A 12,465-nucleotide genomic window follows, 5' to 3' on the forward strand; every position below is an offset into this window, starting at 1 on the left:
TCTAACCACACCCACCTGTGATCTGGACACACCCACCTCTGTCTAGCCACACCCACCTGTATCTGGCCATGCTTGCCTACTGTACATCTGGAGACACCAGCTACTGTCTAACCACACCCACCTGTGATCTGGTCACACCCATGTGTATCTGGCCGTGCCAACTTCTGTAAAGCCACAAGGACTGGCTGCCTTCTTCTGACATTTCTTCTGCTTTGTGGTGCATGCAGGGTGAGGTGGGCTATTCTGTGAAGCTGATCAATGAGCTGAGCGCCAGACAACGACAGCTGCAGAGGACCTTTGATGTGTTCCAGTTTGGGTCAGACCGAGGCCTGCTGCTGGCCCCACACTGGTAAGCCACTTCATAAGCAAAGCCTACTTAACGTTGACTGGAATGCACCTTTGGTGACCCTGAGTGAGACTTCATGGCTGATGAAACCCCAGTCCAAGTCTCGTTAATATCATGTGAAGGAGTCACAGACGTGGTGACAAAGGGGATAAAGCCCCTTAAGAGCCTCAGAAGAGCAAGTGAGGATCTTCACTAATTTGCCCCGATATGGCCAGCCCCCCCCACACTACTAACTGCAGCCTAAAAAAGGAGAACCAGTTTTTTTAGCCTCCTTGTCATTAACCCCAAGTGTGACTCGGACTTGGGATTCCATGTCAATGTGTATTCCCGAGTCAGATTCGCTGTGAGGTGTAATGATCTGCTTGAGAGTGTTAAGGTCGCATAACTCCCAGGACAGTATTCTGCTGCCCTCTAGTGGACGCAATAACGTCATGCTGATAAAAGTCATGAATACTTTTTGTCATTCTAAGGTACCTTATCAATATTGATGTTGTAATAAATAAGACACACTGGAAAACTTCAAGAAGAATTGGGGAAGGACCCGTATAATGTCCGTCGGACAAATGGAAAAAAAAAATGTGAGCAAAAGGATGAAAAACAAGAGAATTTGACAAAATGAAATCAGTACATGGAGTTTATATAGGAAAAACGGTGACAGGAAATGACATCCAAACAGACAGACAGAAGTGATGTCATCAGGGCGGAACCGGAAGGGACGTCATCGTTAGGAGCTGGAAGGGTCAGGAAGTGGAAATGACATCATCACGATTTTTGGAGGATTGCGGAAGTGATGTCAGTGTTGGGAGCCGGAGATGAGATTGTTGGGTAGTAGCCATTTTGGGGAACTGGAAGTATTGTGGGGTTTTTCTTCTTTACTTCTGCTGAAGAGCCTTCAACCAAAACACGATGGCATGTAAACAAGAAGCCGTACAGCCAGTTTTAGAACAAACTGACCATTAGTTGAATGAAGCGATAGTGATGATGATGTGAATTGGTCAGCAGATGTCGAGACAGATAGTGAAATGACAACGTATGACTGAACCGCCCTGATATGCCTGGTAACTTTAGTCACGTAAACCTTCAGTGTGACAGAAATGATTGCAATCAAGTGGAGCGACAAGAAAGACGTTAGCCCCCTAAGCACTCTTCACAAAGCTCCAACTGTCAATGTTTGTGTTAGCGGAGATGTGGAAGTCACTTTGTCTTGTGCTGTGGCAGCCTACAATAACACAAGGAGCGCGTCCATCCTGCAGATCAGGCACTGACGTCCACACTAAATCTGATTTCTGAACGTTTTCAGTGTATCGAGGAAGTGCATGTTATAAAGTTCAAAGTTTTAGAAACAACCGACCCAAATCTGTGTAGTGCCTTCTCACAAAGGACATCAACCCCAGGCAGCTGACTGATGCTGTGTGATTCTCCAAAAAGCAGATGAAGGGATTCACTTGGAGTAACCAGAGGTGTATTATCTAGGTTTGAACCTGTGACCTGAGGATTATTAGTTTTAGCCACCAGGGGGCCCAGTTTCAGATAAGCGAGATCATTTAGGGATCTGCATTGGCAATTGGAAGGTTGCTGGTTCGAATCCCATAAATGCCAAAAGGGACTCTGCTCTGTTGGGCCCTTAACCTGCAATCGCGGAGTGCTTTTTGTAGTGAGAAAAGCACCATATAAATGCAAAGAATTATTATTATTATTATTATTATCATTATTATCATTTAATTGCAAGTCCTCCAGTGAGTCTTGTGATTTATAGCTCAGTGTCAGCCCATAGGGGACATCACAGCCACATGGCAATATTCCAGCAGACCACATCAGTGTCATTTTTACAAGTTAGTAGTGTCAGCCACCCCAAACTGTCCAGTTAGCCCTCTTTAAACACTAAAGAGATCCTCTACTGACATCTCCATCCTAGCAGCTCATCATGGCCAGTGTAGATTTTTAAACAAAGACAGAGACCAAGAGCAGACTCCCGGATTGCACATTTGACTTTTGTTTGCTTTGTAAAGGTGGCTGGCCCTCTGAACACCACCAGACAAAGGAAAGTCGGATTACGTTGCGGCTTATGCTGCGACCCTACTCTCTAGATAGGTGGGTTTGGAAGATGGATGGATGGATAGACACTAAAATTAATTTTCAAAGCGGTTAATTGATGAGGAGTTGCATTGTGAGGTGGACACCATACTGTAGGTCAACCCGACCCCAGTGAGGACAAATGCAGTAAGACTCGCCTTTATTTCAAATGGTCATTTTATATTGCAGGAAAAGCCAGAAAGAGGAGATCCCAGCTAACAGCGACCTGCTTCTGCCAAGTCAGCCCGGCCTCAGGGTCATCCAGAAGCACTTTTCAAGTGTAAGCAACAGTCCAGCCACTGAAAAAGGTGGGCACCATATATATATATATGTGTGTGTGTGTGTGTGAGAATATTGGGGAGATCATCTTTGTCAACAGCAAGAAATCACTCAGGGCTCCATCTCAGTGAGAAGATGGCTGTTAACCTAGGACCCTGGAATTGGTCAGCTTACCCAGTTGAGCTAAACAGCAGACCCCTACTCAGCTGAGCACATCGGTCCCTGACTTCTACTACAGCTATGAGCTCATCATGTCATCAATTGCTGTAGCGCGTAACCATGGGGGTCATGTAGGCCGAATGCCTAAATCTTTCTCTGAGACTCTGAAATATGCAGTTGTATTATCGTGATATTCCCCTCTACTTACCCTTTACTCATCAGATTCGTTATCGGGTTGTCTACTGTCTCACCTTAAGATTAACACACGTACATAGGTATAGGTATACGCATACGCGCAGACCCTAACCACAACAGTGCCCCATGAATGACACACACAGCTGGCTAAACTTTAGCACTTTAAACCACACAAGTGCCTTAGGAATAACACAGCCTGTCACTCTCTCAGCACTTCAAGAGACTTACAACATGCGATGTTTTAAAGATATCTCAGACCTAAATATTACTTTTGGTCTCCAAGAATATATTATATTCAAACATACAAAGGCTCATCACTCTTGACTATCGGCCGAGAATGCCTTACTTTATGTCCTGTTCCCAACTATTGGGTGGAGCTCTCACCCTCAGCCTTAATAAACGTCACTTCACGGAATGTATAGCAAACCTCCGGCGGCACCAGGTGCTCAAAGAAATCTACTTATTACTTCAATAACTGAAGACATGAAGTACAGAAAGTTAAACACAGCATGGTATTTATCACAGGAATAATAATAATACCAGTGGAACAAAGAATAAAAGAAAATAGGACTGATAGTAAAGTCTGGATATATATAGTCTTTAGAAAATGCTTACAAAGAGTTAAGAGATGACAAGGATGAATGTCACAGGTGGCTTGTGATTGAGCACACGTAGTTGTTCATGAGATGCTTTTCTGACGATCAGATGGAAACGGACGCACATCCAGAGTTTACGACCTGCCCCTTTCTATATGGACATAGAACAGTGGGACGGGGCGCTGAGCAGCTTCTTACTGGTTACGTGGCATTGTTTGGGGGAGTGGTCGGTGTAACGGTGAGACTGAAATGAAAGAAGAAGTTCCTGAAGCTGAATGAGACAATAAGCCAGTGTGGAGTTCTAGGTGAGGTTGATGGATGTCGTTTTTCGTTGCCCACAATGGGTACTCTGTGTTATTAGACTTCGATGACTTGTGGAGCGGGGATGGATGGCTTCAGTGGCCCAACAGTAAAAGATTAGAATGAGTCCTGAAACATTTTGAGGATGAAAACACGACAATTATCTTTTGCTGTGGTGCGCCACTCATCACAGTGTCAATGGAGATATCGGCCTCTTCTGCAGAGAAGGCTCCATTTAGTGGGGCAAGGTCGATATTAGTAATTACCCAGGTAACCAAGGAAGACGAATAGGCCTGACATGATGAAAGCTTATTAAAATGCTCTCAGACTGATGACTCTCCTTCGCATTGCAGCACCAGGAGGAGACAGAGAGGTCGTCTGCCAAGAGGGAGTTCATCAGCGAGGCTTCCCACAATCCCCTGTGTGGCCGGAAAAACTAGAGCCCACTGAATATATTGAAGGGCTGTACAGCAAAGACAACAAGAATGCAGCTGGGGAATGTGACAGGACAAAATGGAGCTTGTCAGACGGAGAGCAGCGTGGCAGTGCGTACTCAAGTGAGTGAGTGAGTAGCCAGATGTGAGCGTGAGAGTGGGCCCTGTCTGGTGCCAGGTTTGGGGGTGGGCACCCAGGTTATTAGTCTTCCTTTCTCAAGCTAAGGGGTGAAAGACCTGGAGACAATAGTGACCTCAGGACCAGCACTGATCAAAGTTGACACACCGTGCTTCTGTAAGTACATAAAATAATCTTGTGCAACCAACCTGAAGAAAATGATCTCAACAGTGCAGATAATTATTGATTTACCCTCACGTGAATACTTTAGCTTATCACCTTCTTATGTAATATGCAAATGCAATAATTCTGCAGAGCTGACACACATTCTGCCCTTTCCTTCATTCTTCAGTAAAGGTTCTCAGGGTCTATATATATATATATATATATATATATATATATATATATACATATAAAATCAAACATCTGTCTGCCTTTCATGAGAGGACTACTTCACGGATTTAGATCAGGTTTGTTTCTAGAATTTGCTTGAACATTCCGGTTGATTTTGCAACTTCTCTCATTGTGCTAAGAATCATAATTCTCTTGCAGGAGCAATAAGGTTGTGCTAATCTGAGAGAGAGGCTGCGTGATGTCAGGAGTGGGGAGCCGGGCAGAACCCTCCTCACTGTCCTGTTTCACTACTACGTGGGTGGAGGCGCAGGGCATGACTAGTTTTAAACATCTATAAATGATTTAGACAGGAATGTAAGTGACAAGCTGGTTAAGTTTTCAGATGATACCAAGACAGGTGGATTAGCAGGTCATTTGGAATCCGTTATATCATCACAGAGGGACTTGGACAGCAGACAGGCTTGGGCAGATTTGTGGACGATGAAATTTAATGTCAGTAAATGTAAAGAATTACACACATGAAGTAAAAGTGTGAGGTTTGCATACACAATGGGTGGTCGGAAAATCTAGAGTCCACCTTATGAGAAGGATTTAGGAGTCATAGTGGACTCTCAGCTATCGACTTCCCGACAGTGTTCAGAAGCCATTAGCCAGAAGGCTAACAGAATGTCAGGTTATATAGCGCCTTGATGTGTGGAGTACAAGTCACAGGAGGTGACGCTCAGGCTTTATAACACACTGGTGAGGCCTCATCTGGAGTCCTGGGTGCAGTTTGGGTCTCCAGGCTACAAAAAGGACATAACAGCACAAGAGAAGGTCCTGAGAAGAGCAACTAGGCTGAGTACGGGCTACAGGGGATGAGTTATGAGGAAAGATTAAAAGAGCTGAGCCTTAAGGAGATGAAGAGGAGACCTGATTGAAGTGTGTAAAATGATGAAGAGGAATTAGTCCAGCAGGTCGAGACGGTGACTTTGAAATGAGTTCATCAAGAACACGGGGACACAGTTGGAAACTTGTTAAGGGGAAATTTCACACAAATATTAGGAAGTTTTTCTTTACAAAAGGAACGATAGACACTTGGAATAAGCGACCAGGTAGTGTGGTGGACAGTAAGACTTTAGGGACTTTCAAAACTCGACTTGATGTTATTTTAGAAGAAATAAGTGGACAAGATTGTTGGGCTGAATGGCCTGTCCTCGTCTCAGGTGTTCTAATGTCTCTTTAAAATTCTGGCTCTTGACTTTTTGGCTCGAGAACACTGACCCGAGTTTTATTGATGTTTTGTACTGAGTTACATGGATGGCACTCTTTCTGATTTTGACTTTGCTTGTTTCATCTGCTCCTTTTTTCATTGCCTTTGTGGCCTGATGCTCTTTTTGTACCAGCTCTGGCAGAACACACTCTTGCTCAAAGATGTTCACCACTACCTTAAAAGCCATACATGTTGTAAAGGTGCTATATCATGTGACGTCATGTGACTTTTTATAGGCTGCCCTGTGACTGGCACAGAAGCTGCTCGTTTGAATGATGAGATGCCAGCTCGTTGTTTTGTGCCTGCTAATTTAGACCGCTTTGCAGAGATCTGTTTTCACTTCGACATTAAAGTGTTTTTTAATTTTAAAACGCCAAATTAAATCCACTGGGATTCAGTGTCATGTCATGTCACTTTCTAACCCGTTTCATCCAGACCAGGGTCAAGGAGGGGCTCAGGCCTATCCAAGCTAGCTTAGGACGCAAGGCAGGAACAAACCCCGGACAGGGCACCAGTCACACACTCGAACACATAAGGGACAATTTAGTGTCACCAGTTCACCTGACCTGCATGTCTTTGGACAGTGAGAGGACACAAACGCAGACACGGGGAGAACATGCAGACTCCACACAGGCCGGGACAGGCACCCTGGTCTCCTTATGCACTGCATGGATTCAAAGTTGCGTAAGAATAAAATGTGCGAAGGGGACAAACACTTTCTCAAAAAGATCTGTCATTTTAGCTGCACTGAGTCTATTCATGTTGACATGAGGGTCGTAATCATCTCAATCTGACTCTCTGATCGTCTCACCTCAGAAGGCCTCTTACTGTTCCCTGCAATCTTTTTTAAGGTAAGAGGCAGATGGCTGCTTTGGAGATTCTGGAGTCGGAGCGGGCATACGTGTCACACCTGTCCTTGCTACTTAAGGCCAACATCGCCTTTAATGGATCAGAAACTGCACATACAAAGGACAAAAGGTACGTGTGGCATGTAGGAGCTGTAAGTGGTCACTCTGTCGGCCAGGTGGTCTACCAGCCTAACATAAGCAATTCCGATGAAAGCATCGCAGGACAGGGGTCTTGTTCTTTTACTGTCCTAATAGCGACCTTGTCCAGGCATCTCATTCATTGTGTTGGTGTTCACAGAGTCTGCTGCTTCAGTGTTTTCAGATCTTTGTGTCAGATGTTTCTCTGGTGCACTGAAGTAGAATTACAAGCAGTTCAGAAGATTCAAAGGCTTTTATTGACAATGCCATGAAGTTTATGTGCAGAATCCATATTTGCAGTGATGGTCCTTCTATCTTTTTCAAGACCCCTGCAATTCGCCCTGGCAGGCTGTCTGTCAATCAATGTCTGGGCCAAACCCTGAGTGATGGCCGCTCATAATCAATGCTTGGAGTTTGTCAAAACTGGTGGGTTTTTGTTTGTCCATCTGCTTCTCAATGGGAGTTTCCTGGCCATGGACCCCAAATGTTTTGTTCCCCGAGCCACTCAGTTCTCACTTTGGCCTTATGGCCTGGTGCTCCATCACGTTGGTCACCAAAGTGTTCTTGGATGGTTGGCAGAAGTTGCTCTCCGAGGATGTTTGGGTCCCTTTCTTTATTCCTGGCTGTGTTCTTAGGCCAAATTGTGAGTGAGCCCTGCACTGCCTTGGCTGACATGAATGGCCACAGGATGCTTTACTGTTGGCCTGGCACAGGACTGATGGCAGCGCCGCTTACCTTTGCTTTTTTCCAGATGCCCCAAACAATCATAAAGGGGATTCATCAGAGACAATGACTTGACCCAGCAGTCCAATCCCAGAATATCAGTCTGTCCCTGATGGTTCTTTGCTGCCCTTCTTGACACCAACCAGGCCATCCTCTAAAAGTCTTCACCTCCCTCACACCTGCTTGCTTGCCACTCCAGAACCAGCTCTGCCCTGGTGGTGCCCACATCTGAATCACCTTTAGGAGACACTCCTGGCACTTGCTGGACTCTCTTGGGTGCCCTGACGCCTTCTTCACCTCGCTATTGTAACTCAATCAGCCTGACAGAGTGACCTCCAGCCTTGTCCTCGTCTCACCCGAGTTAACGAGAGGACCACTGAAGTGACGTCAGCAGGCCTTTTTGTGACAGGGCGGACATGCAGTTGTTTTTTGGGATGAAGTTCATTTTCATGGCAGAGACACTTTGTAATTCATCTGATCGCTCGTCAGAACATTCTGGAGTTGCCATCATGAAAACGGAGGCAGCAAACGTTGCGAACATTTATATTTGTGTCGTTCTCAAATCTTTTGGCCACGACCGTACAGACAGGTGAGGGCCTGCAACTGAGACGACCACAGGTGGACTCCAACCACGGGGCAGAAACGTCTCAATGACGAGTCCCAGCGGCGGGTCTGAACACTTGTGTCAATGTGAGATTTCAGATTTTGAAATACATTTTCAAAATTTCTGTTCACTTTGTCCTTCTGGGGTACTGAGTGTTGTTTGACGAGAGAAAAACAAATTGAAACGATTTCAGCACAAGCCTTTAAAACGTGTGAAAAGTGAAGGACGTCTTTGTGACTCTCTGAGTAGTTAAACGCTCATTTAAAAGAACACAACAAAGATACGGACGCCTGAACCATCACAATGAATTCATCTTTTTTCCTCCTCTTCTGTAAACTTTAGGATTTTTCTGTTCATTTTTGTGATTTGTTTTTATTTAGAATTTTACTAAAAAAGTGTTTAAAAATGAAAAGCCTGACATTTCTGGTGTTACACGTCACACTCTGGGATTTAAACGTTGCAGAATTTTGAAAACCTCTATGAAGAGTTGCATTTCTTCATCTCTTTGTATTTTATTTTCGTATCTCCACCTGGACACTCCGTCCATTTCTATAACGTCTCTTTTTTTCTCTTTCCATCAGGCCATTTCCTACTTGTCTGCGATTCCTCATCCAGCACCACCTGGACCTGCTTCACGTTCTTCAGGATCGTGTCCTAAAACGCCAGTGGCAAGGCATCGTGGGGGATGTGTTCATGAAGTTAACGAGCAAACAGGTGCCGTATCGAGCGATCATTCAGTACAACCTGAGCATGCGGTAAAAGGACGAAGGGCGACCACAGAGTGGCACTGCTTGGCATGCTACGTCTGATTTTACTGGGGAACGTCGTCACATCTCACGTCACGTTTCATCTCGTGCACACATGGGCCGCAATTGGTGATGGGTGAAACAGCGGAGTCTCATTTCAGATAATGTTGCAAAAATTGGTTTTGCTTGCAATTTCATAATCACAAAGCGCAAAAGTAATTAAAATTAGTTGTATGGGGTGGAAAGCAAAGAATATTGCTCCTTAAAACATTGCTCTTACTGCTCTCCCCCAGCCAGATCTGTAACACGTCAAAGATACTAAAGATCTCAGGGGATTATTGTGAGCTGGCGAAAAGACCAGGGGCTTCATGTATAAACGGTGCGTACGCACAAAATTGTTGTGTAAGCCTGTTTCCACGCTCAAATCGCGATGTATAAAACCTACACTTGGCGTAAAGTCACGCACATTTCCACGGTAGCTCATACACTGGCGTACGCAAGTTCTCCGCTCGGTTTTGCAGACTGGTGGCACCCAGTGTCAAAGCAGTGCTACTGTTCCTGTGTAGTTACCCGTTCTTTTTTAGATCCACATCCCTGACGCGGCTTTATAAATACACTGAAATTAACTGCATATCATCTATTAGTTTAAGGCGTCTGATTGTAATTAACCTGTAACAATATAATGGTCCACAGAATGGTCAAACTATTCTAAATACCATAGCTGCCTTAACGTTGTTACTCTCACTGCACCTTTTTATTCATCTTTCCGCCGCTCCCGTTAGGGGTTGCCACAGCGGATCATCTTTGTCCATATTACTCTCACTGCACCACTCGGAGCATTTATATCACTGTATCTGAGTGTGGAATCACAAATCAACAGCAGATGATAGGAAAGAGAATTATCGTGATACAGCATCAAGCACACGCTGCCTCAGCCATGCTGTATCAGTATACTGCTGCTGGATTATGTGATTTTCCCCTTGGGATTAATAAAGTATCTATCTATCTATCTATCTATCGAACTGCTCGTGGTTTACAAACAGTTTCATCCCAAGATCCATAAATGCACTCAGTCAGTCCATCAAGTGCTCCTGGTAGAACTGTTTGTACTTATTAATACAATCACCTCACTGTAAACTTGCACTACAGTTATAATATCACACAACCTGAGCCACTTTATAAAGCGCGTATTTACATATGATGACGATATCATTTTTAAGGTGAAATGCAGCAAAATATGTTTGTTAAATTATACACATAAAACTTTAACTTCATTTAAATAATCTATACTGTTAATAATTAAACATGTGAGGACACGGTGCCGCAGGGCTAGCGAGGAGCAGGTGCTCCATTCACGTATTGCTCCTGCCTCACGCTGTATTCTTGCTGGTGCTGGTGTGACACTGGAAGGATAGATGGATAGAATAATTAAACACGTACTACGAAGATATTTCAATGTTCCTTAAAAGTTTTGAAGAATCGGTGTTATAAGCTTACAGATGGCTTAACGTCTATTACAGAGCTGATTGTGTGGCTATTGGGTATTTGGAGAAAGAAAAGTAAGGATAGGAATTGGGGGTTAGTACGTTTGAAAGAGACAGTACTGCTACAATAAATTATATCATCGAAGGTCGCACATGGCGCAGCAAGCATCTTGCGTGAGACATGAACAATCACTGCACCACCGTGTTCCCAAGTTTAAATAACATGATTTAACTCCTATCATCATGAAAATGATATCACGTATACATCTCAGTATTTTAGTTATTCGGAGAGCTGTAATATCACAAATGTCATGGATTCTGTGTCCAGTTGGAGGAAGCGAAAGCCCGGAAGCACGTAGTGATTGACACACACAGAGCGCATAGAAGATCAAATACAAAACAAAGCATTTAACGTGCTACTTTAGTCACGATGGGATTTGAGAAACTAGTAAATGAAACGATTTTAAGATGAAGTTTATGATGTTCTACTTTAATGACAAAATAAACTACGTGATTAAAGTGGAAATGTCGAGATTCAAGTTGACATTTTGTGCTTTTTTCCCCACTGTGTGCCTATTTTTTTTTCTCTGTACCCTAATAAGCTTTCATGTGACGCTCAGACGGTGGGCTACAACTCGCCTTTTCACTTTGATATGACAACTTCTTTTTAATTTCGGGCACTGTGCGACTTTGTGAGCTTTTGAGATTCTCCCACACGCTATGTCACCCGATCAACTTCCTTTTGTTGTTTATCCCACTGTTTAAACCAACAAATACAATAGTACGTTTTTCTTTGCCTCTACTTGATATTCGCTGAAATTCTATTTCCCCTCGTGCTTTTGCCATTGTCTTTTCACAGAAAACTGAACTTAAGGGCTATTTATATTAATTTGCATATTCAAAGAGGCGTAATTCTGGAAGGAGTTGGGGTGGGGCAGCAGGCGTGTGTACGTGCGTTACTTTTCACATTGACCGGGATTTATGGAGCGGAAGAACATGGAAGTTGGCGAATGCACAGATTTATGCATCTGGATTTTTTTGTGCGTATGTCATGTTAGAGTGTGAGTTCTACGCACGCCATTATACATGAGGCCTCAGGACATGATAATAAAAGCCAAACGAGAAGCCAAAAGTCGGATACTGAAAGACAATTAGAATCAAGCAACCGAAATATTGGGACAAAGACGAGTGCAAAATGAAAACCAGAAAATGTTTAGGAAGATTGAATTATCCACTGAGGGATACTACAGCTGCCATATATCTTACTAGCTGTACCCTGTGGCTTCGCCCACATAGCAATGAAACAGAACAAACTTTAAAAATCAATAGACATTGGCACCATATACTGTATGATCTAGTTCTGCTTTGACGGGAAAGCGTTCCCCACGTGGAGAGAAGAGCACATGGTGGTGATACCCTCTAAAAGACATGGAGCTCTGATCTCTCTCTCTCAAAAACTAAAAATGTTACTCCTTAACAATCTGTAGATGATCATGTCTGCTGAACAAACAGGTATCGCTAGCTAAGCGAAGGTAAGGTGCGCTCCAACACGTGGCAAGACATAGACCAACTCGAACAGAGGCTGGCGAGTGAATGAGGAAGGCCCCAGCCACTCTCTTGGATTTGCATAAATACATCGGTACTGCAAGCGAACTCTGGTACTTAGCATGACGAGGGAAGTTGCAAAGTCAACCAGAAAGTTCAAGCAAATTATAGAAAACAAGCAGATCTAAATCCGTCAAGTAATTCTGTCCTGAAAAGCAGACAGACATACTGACAGAACGTGCTTGGACCACGAAATTTTTAAAACCATTTT

At 43.9% G+C, this 12,465-nt stretch overlaps 1 protein-coding gene across 2 annotated transcripts in view; it reads left to right on the forward strand.

The window, feature by feature from the left end:
* The window catches only part of arhgef33 (Rho guanine nucleotide exchange factor (GEF) 33), a 49,414-nt gene that overhangs the window by 15,873 nt on the left and 21,076 nt on the right, over window positions 1-12,465 (forward strand). For both annotated transcript variants that reach the window (XM_039738193.1, XM_039738194.1), the window contains exons 4-8: window positions 228-349; window positions 2,609-2,727; window positions 4,302-4,505; window positions 6,958-7,084; window positions 9,001-9,133. In XM_039738193.1, the coding sequence (XP_039594127.1) occupies window positions 228-349; window positions 2,609-2,727; window positions 4,302-4,505; window positions 6,958-7,084; window positions 9,001-9,133 (705 nt within the window). The remainder of the gene's footprint in view (window positions 1-227; window positions 350-2,608; window positions 2,728-4,301; window positions 4,506-6,957; window positions 7,085-9,000; window positions 9,134-12,465) is intronic.

This window comes from Polypterus senegalus, chromosome 16 (genome assembly GCF_016835505.1).
Source record: "Polypterus senegalus isolate Bchr_013 chromosome 16, ASM1683550v1, whole genome shotgun sequence".
In the NCBI taxonomy this organism is placed as follows: Eukaryota; Metazoa; Chordata; class Cladistia; order Polypteriformes; family Polypteridae; genus Polypterus; species Polypterus senegalus.